General features: G+C 39.9%; 2 protein-coding genes across 2 annotated transcripts; one reads left to right on the forward strand and one right to left on the reverse strand.

Annotated features, from left to right (window-relative positions):
- Positions 1–3446: 3446 nt before the first annotated feature.
- nefla (neurofilament light chain a) lies at positions 3447–6914 on the forward strand. Its single transcript, XM_028024515.1, has 4 exons — positions 3447–4596; positions 4678–4802; positions 5735–6135; positions 6216–6914. The coding sequence occupies exons 1-4, from the start codon at positions 3556–3558 to the stop codon at positions 6650–6652; spliced, it is 2004 nt and encodes a 667-aa protein (XP_027880316.1). The 5' UTR covers positions 3447–3555; the 3' UTR covers positions 6653–6914.
- A 2249-nt stretch (positions 6915–9163) lies between these two features.
- On the reverse strand, positions 9164–13792 carry nefma (neurofilament medium chain a). The gene is made up of 3 exons (XM_028026217.1): positions 12549–13792; positions 11751–11875; positions 9164–11671 (listed from the first exon to the last, which is right to left on the reverse strand). The coding sequence occupies exons 1-3, from the start codon at positions 13605–13607 to the stop codon at positions 10039–10041; spliced, it is 2817 nt and encodes a 938-aa protein (XP_027882018.1). The 5' UTR covers positions 13608–13792; the 3' UTR covers positions 9164–10038.
- Between the last annotated feature and the right edge of the window lie 8042 nt (positions 13793–21834).

The following is a 21834-nucleotide window of genomic DNA, read 5'->3' on the forward strand; positions in this document are numbered from 1 at the left end:
CAGCCTGCGGAGTCATACAGCTTTCACTGTATATAGAAACACAGAACTGCCTTTGAGGGCTCTACTGGCCTTTGGTGCAAGGAAGAATTACACAAACAGCACTGGTTACAGATCAAAGCACGGTCAAATCCAATACACCGCACTCACATTCAAACTATGTTCAGTGATATTGATGCAAAGCGCTGCAATGAACAGCAAAAGTGTATGATGCTGACTGGGTGAGATGAGACTTCATGTGCAAAATGTTGAGCAGGTCATTGCACATTATATGCACAGATTCATGTAATCATTAGGCATAGGAAAATAAAAAATATAAGTCAGCATTTATGGGGCATCTAATTAACTGCATGTATAGCCAAGCAGGACTTGACAAAAATAGTTTTTGCAAAATGAAAGTCAACAGACAGCAAACAGGAAGACTTGCCTTAAAAAATTTAAAATATGCCTTTTGAACATAAACATGCAGCCCACAGTATGTATTTATCGCGACAGATAGAAAACAAAGTACGGTAGTATGAAAATGTAAATGGGAGGACAATTATGTGCAGTATATTGTTTTTTAATAAAAATAAAAATGTAAATGTTGCGGTCTGCACTTAAATTCAGCTTCACTTTGTAGAATATTTTACTGCAAGCAGCAATTACTTTGAGGTAAATATGTACATTTATATTCTTGTCCAGTCCTGCAAAGCTGTCCGATCCCTGGCATACTGGACGGCGTTAATCTGTAAACATTAACATTTAAGTCTTGCCACACATTGAATTTATGTCTGAAGTTTTAATGGACCACTCCAAAGTGATATATTGTGTTGCTTGTGAGAGGACCAAATGCAGGCAGCGGGCAGAGTAATTGCAAAAACATATATCTCTTGATGATAACTTTTAAATTTTGCACTTTTAGTATAATAATTTTACACCAATTATTTCTCATGGATGATTTATTTACAGTGATCTATCATTCCTTAAAGAGCTTTAGACAATGTTTTTGTTTTTTTTTCCAATACAAGTTTAACTTGGTTGTACAAGGCTACTAGTGAACAAACTATACCACCACCTAAGACCTGAGTAGCTTCTTTGTTTATTTAGAATTGACAACTTTGCTCGCTGCGGCTTCAAAAAGTCAAGAAAGGCACATCTTGCTCTGCTCCAAATTTCTGCTGAGGGAGAAGTTTACAGAAACAGCAGCCTAATGAAAACTTTTTTTTTCCTCTCTGTGATGAGGCTTGGATTGTTGTATATCTATCCATCCATCCATTTTCTTACACCCTTATTCCATTGGGAGTGGGAGGGGTGCTGGTGCCTACCTCTAGCTGTCAACAGGCGGGAGGCGGGGTGCACTCTGGAAAGGTCGGCAGTCCATCGCAAGGCAGGTTGTTGTATATACGCACTTAATTTATTGAATGTGGGCAAATCTTACCAACAGAGCTGTCTTCCTTTGTCACAAAACAGACAAACGGTGAGACGACAGCACTCTAAACAATCTGTCTCTGTAAATGTCAAAGTAAGGATACACTTTGAGCTTTGGATATTTGTAGCATATAATGCAAAAAACACCAAATTATATTATATTCCATAATTTGTATGCCAAATTCAGTTATTCACCTTAAATTGGCAACTTGGCTTGATTTTGGACTTGACCTGCTTGATCTGGACAGCAGTCAGGATTTTGAGAAAGGAGGATGGCATCTATACTCACCTGAACACTTCTGGGAGTTAGTAGAGAGTGTGCTTGGGTGCTAAAGAAGCTGAAAAGAACCAAACAGAAGTTGGCAGCAGGCAGAAGCACATAAATTGTAGTGTACCTTTTAGGTTTTCAGCCAAATTGTTTGGATATGCCTGACATATTCAGCAGAGAGTGAGAGCAATTAAGTATGAAGCAGCTAAAGTGACAAAAAACAGAAACAATAGGAAGTAAATCAAACCAGACATAAAAGAAAGGCATATTTCAAAATGAAGGAGGAAATAAAATTTACTCTAAAGAAAACCGTGACTGGAGACTAGATCATAGATCAGATTATCAAAGATTTAAACTACACTAAAAGTATAGAAAATTAACCTCCAAAAAGTCTAGTAAACCAAACCAACACATATATAGGCTTTGATCTAAACTATTCCAATGTAATTTTGTGTGTATGTTTAGACTTGGTGATCTACTGGAGTGTGATGATCTCGTATGTCTCTAGCAGCTTCTGACAGTTTGTTTGTGAAGGATCACTGTGTATTTTGCTCCATCTATCATTCCAGTTGCCTTTGTTAGTGTATCCCTAACTGCAAAGAAAAGTATCCAAAAGGGGCATTTTTTCAACAAGATCAAATTTGGGAAATACACTATTATTAATTGACCTTCCAACAGATTTTCCCATCTGAGCTGTGGATCTCTGGTTCAGGTTGTGACCTCAGGACATTTGATACATGTCTTCCTATCCTCTCTATTTGCTTGTTTCATGTCTGATAAATGTTGATGGGTCCACTGGTCCCACCAAAAATATCTTACGGGGAAAAAAATGACAATAACATTGACTTCCTCCACAGTTAAGATGAGGCAATTGGTTGTACTATTTTTATTATTTGTGGGTATGCCAGTAAAGGAGGCTGAATACACTTTTCATTTCATCTATCATTTTTGCTTTTACTTCAAAATTATAAATTACTTTGTGTTTGTGTACATACAATCCCAGTAACTTGTAGCAAAGCTTGTGGTTCTAAGTAGACATGCACAAATTACAGCTGAAAAGTTGACACACCTGATGAATAAGTTGAAAGATGACGTCTCTCTCAAGTTTTGGATTTTCTTAAGAGACAATTTGCCTTATTTAAACCTTAACATGCAGTTTAAGCAGAAGTATGTTTTATTATTAGTTGTAATAATGCTTTGCTTTCTTTATGCATCCATATTATTAACAATATGAATTCTGCTCTGGGACAAAAATGGGAAGAACCAACATAGTCTTAAAAAAATACATATACAATGAGTATTTTTGCTGCTTTCACTATGTCATCATTTACCTTCTCTTTGTGAGGAACCTTAACAATGCACGTTTTTGAGGTCACAGCTGTAATTCTTGTCTCTACCAGAAGAAAGCAAACTGTCACGACTGATGCATCAGGAGAACCCATCTCCTTATGCAGTTTGTTTCTTCCATATTTTAGAAGAATATAAATAATGAAGACATCAAACAGCTGTTTGTGATGCTGTAAAATCCAGTCTCAAGATTTCAGATAAATCTGGATGTTAATTGAGTTTTTGTTTCTTTACCTAAAGAACCATAATGTGTTTACTGTCTAAAAAATGTAATACCAATTTCATAGGAGTCTTTCTCCTCCTATGCCTATAGCAGCTCTCTCTGATTTTATGCTACTGCAGTGAAAGCCTAGAGAGGCTGCATTGTCAGAGTTTGGAGAAAGTGCTTGCGTCAGACTCTGTCCTGCTATAAAAGCTCAGCCTGCCGCTGCAGCAAGCAGTCGGGGCTTAAAGCTGAGCCCTCTATACACCTCCCCACCCACACAGACACAAAGAGAAGAGGGAAGAGCAGCAAGTCCCTCCAACACTCAGCCATGAGTAGCATCGGATATGACCCCTACTATGCCTCCTCGTTGTACAAACACCTGTATGTGGAGCCCACCTCTCGGGTGGTGGTGAGAGGGAGGACCCATGCCGGCTACTCTTCCCGTGCATCCCCTCAATCTTCCTCCCGTCTGCAGTACTCCTCCCCCAGCCGGGTGTTGTTCTCCTCTTCCTCCCCGGCCTCTTCCTTGGAGCGGGAACTCAGCCAGGCAGCCCAGATCAGCTCCGACTTCCGAGCCGTACGCACCCAGGAGCGCAGCCAGCTGCAAGACCTGAACGACCGCTTTGCAGGCTTCATCGAGAGGGTGCGTGAGTTGGAGCAGCAGAACCGTGCTCTGGAGGCAGAGCTACTGCTGCTGAGGCAAAAGCATGCTGAGCCATCTCGTCTCAGAGCATTGTATGAGCAAGAGGCCAGAACTCTGAGAGCAGCTGTGGATGAAGCAAGGGCAGAGCAGCAGACTGTCCTTGGCCAGAGGGAGAGGCTGGAACAAACCCTGAATTCAATGCAGGGTCGATATGAGGAGGAGATGTTGGCTCGGGAAGAGGCTGAGGGCAAGCTGATGGAGGCCCGTCGTGAGGCAGATGAGGCTGCCTTAGGAATGGCCGAGCTGGAGAAAGGTGTTGAAACCCTGCTGGACGAATTGACCTTCCTCAAAAGGATCCATGAGGGCGAGGTGGCTGAACTTCAGGCTCAGGTCCAGCTGGGGGTCCAGGTAGCAGTTGAATCTGAAGCTGCTGCTCCGGATCTGTCCGGTGCTCTCAGGGACATCCGATCCCAGTATGAGAGGCTGGCTGCAAGGAACATGCAGGCGGCTGAGGAGTGGTTTAGGGGGAAGGTGGGCTCTCTGACGGAGACTGTGGCTCAGCACAGTAGTGCTGTTAAAAGCTCAAAGGATGAAGCAGGAGAGTATCGCCGTCAGCTGCAGGGCCGCATACTGGAGATTGATGCATGCAGAGGCCTCAATGTATCCCTGGAGAAGCAGCTACACGAGATGGAGGAGAAACAGAGTGCAGAGATAGCTGCTATGCATGTAAGTACAGGCATGCTGTAGTGTGATGCTTATGCAGATATTGTATTATATTTAAGGTACTCACCTTGCTTTTCTATTTAGGACACGATTGGAGAGTTGGAGAATGAGGTGAGGGGCACCAAACAGGAAATGGCACGCTACCTTAAGGAATACCAAGACCTCCTGAATGTCAAAATGGCCTTGGATATCGAAATTGCAGCATACAGGTGAGATCTAAATACAGATGCATAGATCATCAGAGTGTTGATTAATCAAGTTAAAGTAGTCCTAGAAAACAAATGTCTTTATTTTTAACAGTTTCTCTCATTTAAAAGAGCAAATTCAAAACTTTGAAGACTCAATGTTCAACTTCTATCATTGTGTAATAAGGGCCAACAGTACCGCAATTCAACATGAAGTAAATAAATATTAATAAACACAATACATTATTTTAATAAATATGTAGAATTGTATATATTGAATAATAAATATCTCAAATTCTTTAAACATTTAATTAATTTAATAAATCATTAAATGTGAAAATAATTGCTTACAATTTTGATTAGTCATATTTTTAAAAAATAATTGTATGTATTATCTAAGGATTATTATGAATTTAATGAATTGGTCAGCCATATCTGTCAGTGAGTGGGCGGGTCTAGCCCTTCTATGGACAAAATGAGTAACTCAGTAACTGTACTGGTTAACTAACATTTGCTAGGTTCTATTTAATTTGACATAATGACTCTTTCAAAAAAATGCATGAAATGAAACAATTATTGTCTAATATTAATAAGGTAGATGATGAACACATAAAATTATTTTATTTTACATTTTTCTTTTTTTTATTTTTGATTAAATATGTATACATAATAAGTTCTTAAGTATGTATTTATTCATGTATTTGAATTTCATTTACATCACATATATAAACACTGAACAAAATAATTTACTATTGAAAAAACTAATAATACATGCTTTTAAATTATACCATGAATCAATTCTAACAAATAATATTTACATTTAGTTAGAAAATGTTAAAAATCTTAGTTTCAATAATGACTAGAGACAACTGTCCTCTTTAAATATAGCACATCTAAACATTTATTTATTGACTTAATTGAATTTAGCCTCTTCCATGTTTTTTTGGCTGAAACAGGAAGCTTCTGGAAGGGGAGGAGTCTCGCTTCAGTGTTGGGGTCCCTGGGGGCGTGGCCTCCCTCTACAGCCACAGTATGGCGACACCCTCCTTTGCCCGGCCCATGCTCTTTAGTCTGAGCTCTGGTACCTCGTATCTGATGACCTCCCGCCTGCTCAGCTCCAGCACTACTGAGGGCATAATTTCTGCCAGCCACGCCCAGCAAGCAGAGGCCAGCCCCCCTGCAGAAGAGGAGGAGGAGGAAGAGGAGGTTGAGGAGGTAAAGGAAGAAGAGGAGGGTGGAGAGGAACAGAAAGAAGAAGAAGAGGAAGAGGAGCAGCAGGAGAAAGAAGAGGGAGGAGAGCAGGAGGAGAAAGGAGAAGAAGGGAAGGAGGAAGATGAAGAGGCTAAAGAGGAAGAAGGTTAGTGCTTTTATTTTCAATATTTATAAACTCAATAATTAAGACTATGAATAATTTGAAAACTTAATGCGTTTTTTCAGGTGATGATGGAGAGGAGCAAAAGGAAGATGTTGAACAGGCTGAGGGAGAGAAGGAAGAGAAAGATGAAGGAGGAGAAACAGAGGTCAAAGCAGAAACACAAGAGGAGGAAAAAACAGAAGCAACTGAGGATGAAGATGAAAAGGCCAAAGATGAAGAAATAGAGAAGGGAGAATCTAAAGAGAGTGAAGAGAAAGAGGTGAAGGAAGAATCAAAAAAGAGTGAAGAGAAAGAGGAAAAGGAAGAATCAAAAAAGAGTGACGAGAAGGAGAAAAAAGAATCTAAAAAGAGTGAAGAGAAGGCTGATGCCAAGAAGGAGGACAAACCTGATGTCAAAGAAGCTGCTCCAAAGAAAGATGATACCAAAAAGGAGAAAGTTGAAGGAAAAACAGCCAAGCCCGAGCCTGCTGAAGATAAAAGCACAACAGGTAAAAAGTGAATTCTTTGGTTGCGACAGTGAAACTCTCTGCTCATTAATCAGATAAGACGCTGGCAATGCTGCTTGGTAACATGGTGCTCAATAAAACAGTCTGATAGCCATTTACAGCAACAAGTCAATCTAAACTGCTTCCCAATATCAAGAATAAACCATTAAAGTCTGACCGCACAGTTCCTCATGTCTGTAAGATGTATAACTGCTGAATGCTAACTTGAGTGTTTGTGTTTTGGGTGAATAAATAAAGATATGCCTCTTGAAGCCACATGTGTGGGTTATTTTTTCCTCTCTTTTCAAATTTTGAACTTCCACAACCATCAGAACTCCTTCATTTAAGTACATTTCTGTTAGTATCTTTCAGATCATCAGTTACAATATATGTTAAAAATGCATTTTAAAATGGTGAAACTTCCTGTTTTAATGAGACAAAATATCTGAGCTCCAATTATAAAAAAAAAAAAGACACCCAGGTTCTGAGTTATTGGTGACTCTGAAAACGTAAAGTTGGAAGATTAGGTCAAGCTGATGACGCTCCATTGTGATGAAAAATCTGAAAGCCTTTTTGCTATAGCTGTTAAGTTGGTAACCACTTACGTATCCTACAAAGGTGACAGAGATAAATTGTTTTTTAAATCACTTAATACTCTTAAACTATACATAAGACACAAATATAGCAAAAGTCACTGCTTAACTAAAATGAAAGCAAAAATTCTTATTTCTAGAAGTAGAATTCTGTTGTGACATTGTAAGCAGTCAATATTACTCACTTGTATAAAACAGATGTCTTGTCATTGAGCTGACTAATATGCCAACAACTAGTCAATTTCCCAAAGTAGCATACACAAGGCTTATTGGAAACCCTGTTCTATAAATCTCAAAGCTGCTGTCACATTTGAAATAGATTACTGTATAGAGATCCTAGAATTTGTTTTGGGTACAATTAAGACAATAGTATTGTGTTTGCAAAAAATGTGTAACACGTCTAAGCAAATTAGGTTAATAGGAAAAATTGTCTCTTTTATTTTCTAATCAAGTTTTGTTGGGAGGAAAAACACGTACTCCATTTAGAACTAATACATCAGAGTAGAGCTGAGATAAATTCAGACTTATCCCATGTTAAAAAGTCTCATCACTTTTTGAGAGACTTTTTACAGAAAAAGCATTAGCAGTTAGTGTTATTGCTATTTACTATCCCTACAAACTATCATCAGGTTTGAGTCAAATGACTATTTACGGAGAGTTTTTATTTTTATTTTTGTACAATTAAGCTTGTGATTAATGTGGTTCCTACAAAAGCTTATATCTTTTGTAGGAATTGCCTCCAGTGTAAAACATACCACTACAAAAAAAGAAAAGCTGATGGTATAGGTCCTTATTAAATTGAATTGCTTAGTTTAAAAATAACATTATGACCAATAAAATGTCTTACTTGCAGTACACAATTAAATTAAAGCCATATCAGAAAAGATACATCATACCTACTGTCCAACATGGTTGTGGTAGTGTATTGATCTAGGGATGATTTACTTCTTCTGGACCTGTTCTACTTGCTGCAATTAACGATGCATTGCTTTTCAGTCTTTATCACAATATGCTGAAGAATATCCATCCACCAATTAATTCAGTCTAGCTCACCCAACTATGACAAGAAAAAGAAATTTAGGAATCCAATTGAGATGCTATGCCCTTGGAAGCATAAACGGCCTTCCAAGGGCCGTTTATGCTGGAAAAACCCTGTAATGAGTCTGAATTAAAACAATTATGCAAAGAAAAGTGGGCCAAAATGTATCCACTGATATTAAAGACCAATAGCCATTTATTCCAATTGCAAAAGCTTGATATCAATTACTGTTGCCAAGTGTGGTACAAATCCTTTTTCTGTTAAGGGGGCAATTATATTTTTTACATAGAGCCAAGTTGGTTTGTACATCTGTTATCCATAGAATGTGAAATCAACTATTGTAAATTGCTACTCTTACGTACTTAGCTTAAATTTCCCTGATAATAGTTTGTTTGTTACTCTGAAACTTACATGCATGACACAAAGCAAAGAAACAATTAAACTGTATGTTATAAACTTTTATAGTCTGTTATGTACTAGCAGCCATCTATCGATTTATTTTTAAAAAAACAAGTCTGCTGTATCAATGATGTCTACTTATGCATTAATATGAATAGACTGCAGCACTCTTAATCAGATAGGCAACACAAGGTTGCCTTTGTGGTTTTTTGTTGTTTTTTTAAACACAGTCTTACACACTTTTTGCTGACTAATGTGTGGATATTTACTTTCCCTGTCATCAAATCAATCATGTCTTATTGGGCTTATTTTTATATTTACAGAAAAAAATAGTCCTTCATATATCTAAAAATAACCAATAAAGCTTCATTTAAAGTCGTTCTTTATATTAAAATGAAGAGTAAAAGAGTAAAGTATTATAAAGTATTATAATATGAAATAGAAACCATTTCAAACATAACCCAGTATGACTGCAAAAATGACAAGAGACGATGTTGTTTTGGTTTTGTTATGATATTTATTGAGCAAAGGCTGCTGGGAAGTAGTTCAAGATGAGTAAAGTTATGGGACTGCAAACAGTAGCACCTCATTTATTTCTGTAATTAAATTCAAGTTCATTCTATGCATACAAGGATGCACAATTACATTTGTCTAAGTTGCTCTCAGGTAAACATAACAGACAGTGATAAAAAGCATGTTTAAGGCTAGGAGTTTTCTCAGATTTGTTAAGCTGTCATTGCTTCAGTTACTGGATGTATACTGGTATGGTGATGTGTTTCTCCAACTCATGTTTCACATTTATTGTTTGTTACTGTTTCTGGCTCAGATGGCATCTTCACAAGTCAAGTAAGGCTTCTTCAGTAGAGTGCATGTCTGCGCCGAGGACCCTCCACCTGCCCAAACCCACCCCGACTACTTTAACTCAAAAATCTCCTCAACAGTCTCATGTTAAGTTATCTCTTTAAAGTGCATTTCTACCAAACAAACAGATAAGAGAGGAAAGTACTCCACTCTTCTGAGCTAGCATGCAGATACCCCATCCCTTCTTCCTACTCCTGGGATCACCTTATAAAAGCAGAAAGAACCTAAAAGAGGATAAAATGTCTCAGTCGCTTGCTCTTCGCTGCATCAGCGGCGAAGCTCGCTTAAAGCTTTCACTCAACATGCAGGTTTGAAGTTTGTCATGTTTTATTTTGGCTTCTCTCTATAATTTGCTTGTAGTGTGGTTTCGTTACATCGCTCTAGCTGTATGTATTTCATTGTTACGTTAGTTCTTTGTGGATTGCTTATGTTCTCTTCTCTAGCTTATGCCCCTCTCACGATTGCCCCCTCCTCTCCTTCTACTTTAGCTACGCCGTCCGGAGTCTGCTCATTCAGCTTCTGCCACTTGCTTGACAGACTGGGTAGACTGCTTCTCTGTCTTCTTGGTGGAAACAAGCTTCTCCTGTAGCACCTCCTCCACCTCTTTCACTGTTTCTGTCACTGTGATTGATTTTGTGACGTGCTTGGATCCATCTTCTCCAGTGGTGATTGTCTCCACGGTTTTAGTGATCACCACTTTCTGGCTGCCATCTTCCTTAACAGGGCTCTCATCTACACCGTTAGCAATCACGTCATCATCTTTCTTCTCTTTTTCTTCTGGGCTACTCTTCTCCACCTCGCCATTCATGGCAACATCTTTCTTTTCTACCATTTTATCTTCTGTTGAATCACTCTTCTTTTCAGATGTGTCCTCTTTGGGAGCCTCAGCTTTGGTGGTGTCAGACTTGGGGGACTCAGATTTGGGGGAGCTAGGCTTTAGGGATTCTGCCTTGGGTGAGCTTTCTTTGGGTGATTCAGGCTTTGGAGAAGCAGACTTGGGGGACTCAGCTTTAGGAGACTCTGGTTTTGGAGATTCGGATTTAGGAGAACCTGGTTTGGGTGATTCAGACTTGGGAGATCCTGGTTTGGGTGATTCAGACTTGGGAGATCCTGGTTTGGGTGATTCAGACTTGGGAGAACTTGGTTTAGGTGATTCAGACTTGGGAGAACCAGGTTTAGGTGATTCAGACTTGGGAGAACCAGGTTTAGGTGATTCAGACTTGGGAGAACCAGGTTTTGGGGATTCAGACTTTGGGGAACCTGCCACTGGAGATTCAGACTTAGGGGACTTTGATCCCTCTGGTTTTGGGGCTTCTTCCTTGCTGGCCTCAGTTTTTGAAGCTTCTGACTTTGGAACAGCTTTTTCTGTTTTATCTGCTTTCTCATCTTTTACCTCCTTTTCATCTTCCTCTTTATCCTTCTCTGGTTCATCTTTTTCTTCCTTCTCATCTACACTCTTTGATGCTTTATCATCTGCACTCTCTTCTTCTTTTTCAGCACCTTCCTCTTCGGCTCTGGCCTCCTCCTCTTCTCCTGCACTACCTTCTTTGTCTCCACCTTTCTCTTTGTCAGGAGAAGCTTTGGACTCTAGAGCTTTGGAGCACAACACTGTTTCCTCAACTTCTTCTTCTTCTCCTCCTTCTCCGCCCTCTTCATTACCTTCCTCTGCCTCACCCCCCTTTTCTTCTTCATCTTCTCCCTCCCCTTCCTCCTCCTCCTTTTCTCCTTCATCACCTTCACCCTCACCTTCTTCTCCCTCATCGTCACCTTTTTGCTCCTCATCCTCATCCTTAGAAGGAGCACTAGCACTAACTTTGACTTTGGTGGCAGCTACAACTTCCTCTTCTTCTGCTGCCTCTTCCTCAGCATCCTGCTCTTCCTCTCCCCCCTCCTCTTCCCCTTCTTCCTCCTCGCCTCCTTCTCCTGGTGTAGCGGAGAGCTCCTGTGCTATCTCTGCCAGAGCCTCATCAATGTCCACCTTATCATCCTCCACCCGTGTCTCCTCGATGATCTCCTCCACAAACTTGTGTTGGACTTTCAGCTTTGAGGCCTCAGATTTAGGTTTGGAGATTTTACTAGAAGTAACAGCCTGGCGATATGGGAAGCTGCTGAAGTGGGTCTCCTCTCCCTCAAGGAGTTTCCTGGTTAGAAACAGAGTCCATTTATTGATCGTTTAGTTTGTGTAAGTCCAATGAAACAATTAGGAGTAATGTTTCAAACCTGTATGCAGCAATTTCAATATCCAGGGCCATCTTGACATTCAGCAGGTCCTGATACTCACGGAGATGACGAGCCATCTCCCATTTGGTGCTCTTCAGTTCATTGTCCAGCTGGTGGATTGTCTCCTAAGAAAAAAAAAAAAAGAAAAAAAACAGAGAAAACTCAACTTATTTAGAATGACAGCACTATTCTCTTATGCGCAACCTGTTGCATATCTGGGACTTTCTCAATTTTCTGTCTGAGCTTCCACTGCAGTAAAACTCCTTCTACTTTTGCCTTGGCTGAGGGTGTTGGTCTAATATATTCTGACGCAATTCAGCATTCTAGAGATGCTGAGCCTCTGTTTCAAGGGTAGCCTCCGCCACCCCCACCCTCTTCCAAACTCTGAGCGGTGTGATGCAAGGACATAACCAATGAAGGCATCGATCCATGCCTCTGACTCAGCAAGAGAGAAGGGAGGGGGAAAGAGCGTGCACTGCAGTCTGCCTTTAACCATCTGGAAATCTCCCAAGCTCATAAAGAAATAGGAAAGTCCCGCAGTCATAATGCAGCGGAAAAAACTATTTAACATGTCTGATATATTACAATTTTGATATTGTTGTGTGGGGAAATTATTTTTGTTTAAATGTATCAAATAACAAATGCGTCATCATGACAAAACAGTGAATATTAAATTACTCCAAACCATAATATTTTATCGCACACACACATTAAGACAGTTCCTCACATTTCAAAATATGTATCTATATTTCCTTCCATGTTATTCTCTAAATAACTAAGTTCGGAGTGTCTCCCTACCTGTAGGCTGGCCAGATCGCTGTTGTGTCGATCTTCAATATCATTCAGCTGTCGCTCCAGGGAGTCCTTCATCCCGCGGACGGACTCCAGCTCCACTGTCTTCGCCTGCAGCTGGCGCCTGTAGTCGGCAATCTCGTCCCGGGCGGACTTAATTGCGTCCTTGTTCTGCTCCGCAGCCTCCGTGAGCTTGGCATAGCGGCACATGAACCAACTCTCCACCTGCTGGAGATTCTGGTTGGAGTGGCCTTCCAACTCGGTGCGTATTTCCCGCAGAGCCTCTGTGATGTCGGTCTTCTGGAGGTCCTTCCTCTCCACGGTTACCTGGGATGCCTGGATCTGGGCGATGAGGTCGCCCACCTCCTCCTCGTGGTTGTTGCGGATGAAGGCGATCTCGTCTTGCAGCGACTGAACTTTCTTGTCTAACTCGGACTTCACCAACTCCGAATCACCTGTGTCTTTCTTCAGGACGCGAATTATGGCCTCCGTCTCCTCACGGATTCGAGCCTCCTCCTCGAAGCGGTCCCTGAGCCGCTGGATGTCCTCCTCGATGTGCTCAGTGTCGAGTTGGATCTGCGCCTTGTCGCGGTGGATCTGCTCCAGAACGGTGCGCAGCTCTTTCAGCTCCTGGTCGTAGAGATCGTCCAGCTGATTGCGGGACACCTGCTTCTGCCGCAGCGCCTGGATCTCAGCCTCGATCTGCTTGTTCTGCTGCTCCAGGTAGTGCACCTTGTCGATGTACACAACAAACCGGTCGTTGAGCCCCTGAAGTTGTTCTTTTTCATTAGATCGTTTGTAGTCACCGTTAAGGATCGAGGTTTGACTGTAATCGACACTGTCGGCGGAACTCAGCACAGCTGAGCTGTAAGCCCGGGGAGCTGGTGCGTTCACGGTCCTCTTGTAGGATGCGGTCATGGTGGAGCCCGGGCTTGTCCGGGACCAGGACTGGGAACGAAAACCGCTTGAGGGGGTGCCGCTGGGGCGGCCGTAGCCGTAACTGGTTGTTCTTGTATCCATAACTCTCCTGAAGGGACTTCCTATCGTGTCCACCGGGTAACTCATCCGGTCAGACTAAAGTAGAAGATGCACACGGGAATGAAAGGAGACAGTGCTGGCGGTGCAGAGGCGTGTGGGTGTAAATGTGTGTGTGCGCGCAGGTGAGGGGTGTATGGCTTTCACAGCGACTGAGAGAGCCTCCGTCTTCTCCTTATATACCGAAGCTTCTGCCGCTAACACGGCATGTCCAAGCAGTTTTGTTTCGTCCTATGAAGGAAGGGAGGGGATAGAAAGGAGCGTCAGCTGATGGTCCTGGGACCCTGCTCAGCCTGAACCACGTGGCTCAGATGAGCTACGTGGGTGTGGGATTTAGAATAAACTTAGAGACAATGAGGTGATGTGTCTACTTACGTTCTATCCAAGTTATAATTGCTTACTCGTTCCGATCATTTCAGCACCACAGACAGCAACAGTCAGCTGTCAGTCGATTCCCCGCTGAGGGAAACAGCAGCATTTCCGTATCACAGAATATTGACAACAAAAGAGCACTCCATCACAGCTTTGCGATTCTGCTGACTACTGCTGAGCCAAGGTCTGCAAGCAACTCTGCTTCATTTATCTTGTTAGTTCAGTGACTCAAATCAAGGTTAGGCGAACATATCTACAGTTTTTATGTGGTGTGCAGCTGTATTCAACCCCCCTGAATTACTAACTTTCACGACAATTACAGTTGCAACTGGTTTGGGCATAAATAGTTTACACTTAGTCAATATTGATAAGGCATATCTGTAGACAACATTGTTCACATTTCACCACAGAATCTGGATTCTGTTTTGACCAATATTTAGCTCCATCTCTCTTGCCATTAGCAGACTTCCTTGTATCAGGTGAGAAAAAGCCTTCCCACAGCATAATCTTGCTGATATTGCGTTTTAACCTTGGATATGATGTCCTCTGAGTGTGCAGACCAAGGTTATGAGCAATTCAACATTCAAATTGCACTAGAAGCAAATGAAGTGAAGCACATATTGTTTGTGGCCATTTTTAGGCTTACCAGTAAGAAGACAGGCTGCTGCATTCTGCACTAATTGCAGATGATTAATAATTTCTGATCTATACCGAAGTATAATGAATTACTGTAGCCATGATGATATTTAAGCATTAATTTTATTCTCTAGATCCATGTGAGGGGTACCATGTTTTATGTAGCCTTTTATTTATCTGCTAATCTAAGGTGGTAAGCCTGATTTAATAACAGAGCTCACCAGCTCTTCAATTTTAAAACCTCCAGTAAAGGCCACAAAAAATGTTTCTCTACCAGATGAACACTGAAATATCACACACACACACTCATCCGTCTCTTCTATGTTAAAAACATCATGTCCAACCTTTGTACCAGGGGTAACCATGGAATTGTTATTAACCCCCCCCCCCCCCCACCCACCCCCACACACACACACACACTTCCTTTTAAATTGTGTTGTCTGAGAGTTTTCTCTGAAGGCTTGGCCTCATTAGCCGATTATTGATCACCATCACTCTTGATGCCTTTGTTCATTATTCAGTCACTTGGATCAATGTGAAACCATTAGTAGTTGTTAGAGGTAAGGTGTTGATGGTATTTCTATATGTTTGTTGTGTAATTTTTTCTAAATCAGCAAAATGGGAAAATACTTCCTGAGACATTGATTAATAAATGTTTCCCAAGAATTATACACATTTTGAGATTTGAGTTAGTGCTTTTTCCCCCCCCCAAATAGAGCAAAGACAATCTGCATTCCATTGCTGTTCGCTCATTGGAATTCCCGTGGGAGCTTTCAAGAAGCACAACTAATGCATCAAGGTTAGCCAATTTTAGCTCCAGAGACAAGAAGGCAGACAATGAGAGAGAGTGAGCTAAAATACAAAGAGAGAGATGGACACAGTGACTTCTTCAACTTGTGTGTACCTTTTTAAAGCTGTGATACCTGTAGTAAATTACTACACTTCACCAACAAGCCACTCTGTTGTTGATGTTGCAGTGTCCTTTGCCTTTGTCCCATGACTTGCTTTTCTTTTGTAGGATTTCAGTTCTAGTTCAGCTTTTCATGTAGGATCTATTAAGGGCAGTGGTTGCGTGATGAACATGATGTACTGAGGGTGTGTGGGTACACAACAGTTCTAGGCTTCGGCGCATTGCAGGAGTGTTGAAGTGTTTTAAAAAGGCAATGCAGCAGAAACAAGCTCGAACAGCTAAGACAAGCCCATTCTAGCCGGTGTCAGTCCGTCCCAGCCTGTAACCTGCAGATGCACATCCACAGGGGTAGAGAGGCTATTGATCCTCTGAATGGGGTCAAGGCCAAGTATTGCTGGGATAGGAAATATATGTATTCACATTTGTAGGCGTCAAAGTCAACATGACCTCATCGTCACTTCGTATACTGTTCTGAACAGCATATCAGGTCCAGATATTGATATATTGACATAAGGTTTTAGACAGTAAATTAATTAAACAATATCAAGCTAACGAAAAAGGTTATACTTACAATATATCATGTAAACTTTCAGTGTAAAAAATAAGCTCTTCCCATATTCTTTTCTACATTAAGCTCATTTTTATTTGGTTTAATTAATTTAAGGTTTTGATATAAAACGTACACAGCTTGATAAAAGGCTCTGAAAAGCTATTTGTGGTGTTTCCACTGTTGGCTGCTGGTTTTAGCTTTGTCTTAAACATATTCAGGAGCAGAAATGGAATGATGCGACTCAGTGGAGAGGAAGAAGGACACATTGATAAAGGCATAAATAAAACAGGATTGAAGCAGCTCAGTGCTTCCTTTTGACCTCATAGGGGCTAACATCTCTTTATATGTGCAAATGTGTTTAGAGATAATTAAATAGGCAAGTCAGTAATGATATTAGTACAAAAGCTGCATCAAACTGCCTTTCGCTTATATTTCTCAGCACACGTAACTGTGTGTGATGCCCACTCTGTTAAACTACAGTCTTATTTTACCTGCAGTCATTATGCAGGTGTCCTTCACCACAGAGTAGGTTATTGTGTCCAGACTGTAACTACTGTCTTCAGGCATTATTGCACCTAAGGCTGAGAGTAAAGAGTAATAGCATGAGGCAGACAAAGAAAGTGGGTAACACTTTATTTGACGGGTTGTGAATAAGACTGACATGACACTGTCATAAACATGACATAACACCTGTCGTGAACATGAGTAAGTCTTCATGAATTATTAAACTTGATTAAATGATTAAACTTTAAAAAATATGTAGCTTTATGTTATTAAAGCTAATGTTTAATTCGTAATACTTTCTAACAAATTTATGTCAGATCATGATTTCTTGGTTAATGTCAAGTTGTCATAACAAAGACATTTTGAATAATGTCAACTTTGCATTAAAAGTGTCATAATTTACCGAATGACACTTTATGACAACAGTCATAAATATTCATGAAGACTTACTCATGTTCATGACAGGTGTTATGTCATGTATATGATGGTGTCATGGCAGTCTTATTCACAACCCATCAAATAAAGTGTTACCAGAAGGTGTTTATTAATCTTAAGGTTAACTCATCCAATCCTTCAGGTTATATGCATAACTTTATTTACATAATTAAGAGCCAGTTTTAATTAGTGGCTCCAGAAATTTACTTATTTGACTAATTTACACAATCATTACATTTCTAAACAGTACTGCATCAAAAACTTCTGTTTTCATACTCTTGTATCTTGCCATGAGTTTATGTACTGTATGTACTTTAAAATTAATAATTTTCTTCTTTTCTTTTTTTTTTTATATTTTACAATAATCTTTAATGTATTTCTTGTCCTATGTATTGTTTTAGCTTTTCTCCTTTTGTACAGGATAGTCATAATTTCAGCCTCTAAAATCAAACTGAAAGTAACTTAATAAACTTGATCAAATATGTCTAGTGATTAATAATGTGTAATTATGGTTTCATTAAGTTTTTCTACAGTCTAAAATAACTTTACAGATGTTCATGGCTGTGAAACAAATATGTAAACTCTAACACTTTATGCATTATGACCCCAAAGACTGAACATTTCAGCTGACATTAGAAGAGAAACCAGTAAATGCCAATACTGTTCACTTTTCCTATTTAGTTACTTGAAAGCTAGCTCCTTTGTTTGCTGATTAGGCCAATCGACAACAATGTGGTGCAACACATTCACACTGAATTTGCATATTAATATCATTAAGCAGATGCCAAGTGATCCAGAACTTCTTGTGTATGGAGGGCTGGCTCAGCATGCAGGATATAGACTGCATCTGGGCTGCAGGTGAGTTGAAAAATTGCAGCTGCCATATGTGTGACCTTTTCCCATCATCAATAAGAATGTAGTACATAAATTTGAAAATTGAACTATAGAAAGTTTGAGATTTCTTCAATTACTATGTTTAATGCATAAAAAGAGTGTGTAAAATGCCTAACCAAAGCTGGTAAAAAAAAAAAAGTATATTTATTAAAAAAAACATTTTATTTTCTGAAATACAAAGAGTGTGATTTAATTTTTTATAAAGTACAACATATCGTTTAAACGCTGCATTTGTATGAATGCAACATTAATTTTGCCTATAAACTTTGTAATATGCTTCAGATGTCCAAACATCCCAAATTGATTCTTTATAATTATACTGTTACGCAAGATTCAATACTTTGAATAATTTGTTGTAACATAAAAAGTCATCCAAAAACTGTCTACAAATATTATTATTTTAAATAAAAGTTAAAAGAAAATTGAACTTTTATTCAGTGAACTGATTTGTAAAACTGTGTTTTGCTACTTGTGCAGTGAAAAACTATTTCATCACGGTCATTTAAAGGGCTAAGGTTTTCTTGGTTTTCTGAGATGGATTGGTTGGACTTGTGAGGGCAACAGGATCAGGTGGTGAGGTGTGGCAGCCTGTGGCAGGTTGTAGATATCTGTATGGGGTGATGATAGTGGGTGGTCTGAAGGCAGTGATGTCATTGAATACATCAACAGTGGAAGGGGGGAGTAAAAGAAGGAAAGGAAGGGAGGGGTTGCACTGCGATCTGCAGTTTATCTGCAATGCATCAGTAGGTCCTCTCTGCCTCCCCACCTCAGAGAGTGAGCAAATGTAGATAGGTCTATTTCTTATATGTGATCCACTGTGGACATCTCAGTAGCAAGAGAAATCTGATTCTATATTTGTGTGTTTGTTGGCCACACTCCAAGCCGTGTTACCGCAGACACTCATGCACACACATATACAAAAGGGCTCAGCCAAATGGGGTTTAACAACAAATATGCAGGTGATTTATTGTTAGGACTGGCTGTTATTAATCAGCTGGGTTAATATTCTAAAATCAATAATGGAAATATGTAGGAAATAAAGATGATTGAGGGTATACCTCCATACAAATCACCTGCTCATTTACATTCACTTGTCGGCCATAACTGTAAATCCCCCAGCTCTGCCTGTTTTGTGGTTTTCTTCACCAGCCAGGAAAAAGAGCGTCTATAGGGGAGTCTCAGGTGCTTCACTTCCACTACACGGTATGGCACGGATTGTCAAAGCAGCCCATGCAACTGAGCCATACAGCACCATTCTAGAAGCTCCTTTAGTTCTAGGTTCAGAGAATAATGTTATGGTACGGTTAGTGTGTCACATAACACGGTCCATTGACTGGAAAAACATAAAACGTCACTCCTTGTGACAAGCACAAGACATGCTAATGCGTATGTATTTGTTGCCACAGTAGTATAAATACATTGTTAGGTGTTTACATTTGATTTGGGACAACGTAGCATCAAAACTCCACCTCCTTGAGTTTCATTCTCAACTTGTATTTAAAGGGGAGATTACAAACTGCACACCGGTTTTTAAATTGTGTTACTAGGCCAGGGAAATCTGGAGTAATGCTAAAATATTTAAACCATCTTTTTATTCAGAATATCAGGAAGCAGATCAAACAGAGATATGAATGCAATTAAACCCATTTTCTGTTTTAATGCAGTTAAAATTAGAGGTGGATTCTAAACAGGACATGAGGATGAGGAAAGTTCTGGAAGAACTCATGGCTGGGCAAAACAGGAATGCAACACACACACACACACACCCAAATAAAGCGAGTGCTTAATATATACCACTCACTGAAAGGTAACACTAAATTCAACATTTTCTATCACTGAATTAAACATGTAGATCAGAGAAGACTTTTTCTTTGTGGCGATCCCACAAGTTGTGCAGTCCTACTGCCCAATACCACATCAGAAACTGCCAATGTGTAGGACTACTTTAGACTGATGTAGAGCTTGAGGTGCTGCAGTGGTGCAGGGAGTAATGCCTGCAGCCCAAATAATGGGTAGAATCCCAACCTTTGCTGCATGTCTTCCTTTTCTCTCATATCCCACTTTTATGTCTGACAACTGTCAAATAAAGGTCACTAGAGAAAAACCTTTAAAAAACAGTTGTAGATCTGGTTTTATTTTAATTAAGTAAATGTTATCAGCACATAAAATTATGTTTATGTAAATCCCTCACATTCTATTGATCCTCCACAATCAACTGTTTGTCCAATTTTAGAGCAGATTCTCCATCTGTCAGTTTACTGAGCAAATGAAAACCTAATCTGAAATCCAAAAACATATGATACAAATTTATTTCCTTGTGTCTCGGCGATGAATGAAAATAATAATGTTATTTAATCTGCAATTTATTCTGCTGTTTGCACCTTATGCAGTATTTGTTGCCACAAATAAATGACTTTGGAGTCTAGCCTGGTAATCACAGTGTTTACTCTAGTCATGCATTATCTAAATGGATGGTCTGACTTGTAGCAAAGCCACCATCAGTTACTCTGAAAGCTTTCTGCTTCTGCTGTGTGTTAAATGTATTGCACACTTAATGGTCACACAGCAGTACCATGTTCAGCAGGACCTTGAATTGTTACTTGACATCAGGTAGCCGCTGTAAACAATGATGTCCTTGTGGGATTTGGTAAAGTTGTCTTTTTTGATTTTTCTTTTGAGCTCTTTTGTCTGGCATTTTGCAGACATTAAACATGGGAGTGCTAGTGAAGTGGACTTATTTCACATAAAGAATCATGTAAAAAACTGATTGTAGTGTTTTACACAACATTTAATTTTGACAGTGAAGCAACAACAGAAGAAATCCATATGGGGCATTTCTTTGTAGAATGTTTGTATATTAATCCATTTCTTCCCATGACTGTATTAAATTTCTGGGTATGTGCATATGAGACCGTGGTTCTGAAATGGATGTCAGCAGGTATTATGTGACTGTGTAAGTTGTCAATATGTCCTAGCACCAATGTCATCTGAAGAAATTTGTTTACGCATGTTAGTTTGTAAATAGACGCATGCAGCACACCCTCAGACGTATATCTGTATGTTGGATGTGGTTGTTTAGGCCTGAGACAGACACATGGTCCACATAATATCAGTGTTTTTTGTTTTTTTTCTGTCTACACACGTTTTGACCAAAATCTTCCCTCTCAACTAACTGTCAAGCCAATTTTAGCAGCTTTCTCTCAGGAGTAACCAACATCTTCTTACCACAAGTCCAGCACATTAAACTGCATCATCCCACTGAGGGTGATCACCTGAGACGCCATAGTTATTGCATCTTCCTTAAAGAAAATCTGCCTGACTCAGGCACAAATTTCTCTTTATAGTTTAATTGAGTCAGGTACCTGGTGGGTCAGCCGTAGGGTGCCAACTACTATAAAAATGATCTGAAAGATAGTCCTGTGAAGATGGCAACCCAGACATCAAGAAATCTTTCTGTTAATCCAGCCTTCTTTCCTGTTATCACTACTAGTGTTACAGATTTTCTCAACGATGTTAACTGGAAGATACTTTCTGGTGTTTAATGTCATCCAATTACATACCAGTCATCCACAGTCCCCAGAAGTCAGGTACTTATAATTTTGCAAAGTCATGCATCACCTTTTTCTCCCGCTACCCCTGCAGTCCTTCCTCCACTGTCTTTGCCCATACACAAGCAGTTTTGCAGTCTCTTATTTATGTCTCTATGACCTCCTAAATCATGTATTGGACATTTTAATGTTATACCCCTCTGTGAATTGTCTCCATGCACTTCCTCGGAAAATTACTTCAGTGCGTATTTTCTGTTGCACCCCCACTTATAGAGAAACCTGAGAGAAAGATAAAGACTTTTAATGACACTTGCACGTGTAACTGCAGCAAAGACTGGGCACGTCTGCCTCATAGCCAAGCACGAGTCATTGAACATTCTCTTTGAGTTGAGGTCACAACAACAATGA

Source organism: Xiphophorus couchianus, chromosome 8 (assembly GCF_001444195.1).
Source record: "Xiphophorus couchianus chromosome 8, X_couchianus-1.0, whole genome shotgun sequence".
Classification (NCBI taxonomy): domain Eukaryota; kingdom Metazoa; phylum Chordata; class Actinopteri; order Cyprinodontiformes; family Poeciliidae; genus Xiphophorus; species Xiphophorus couchianus.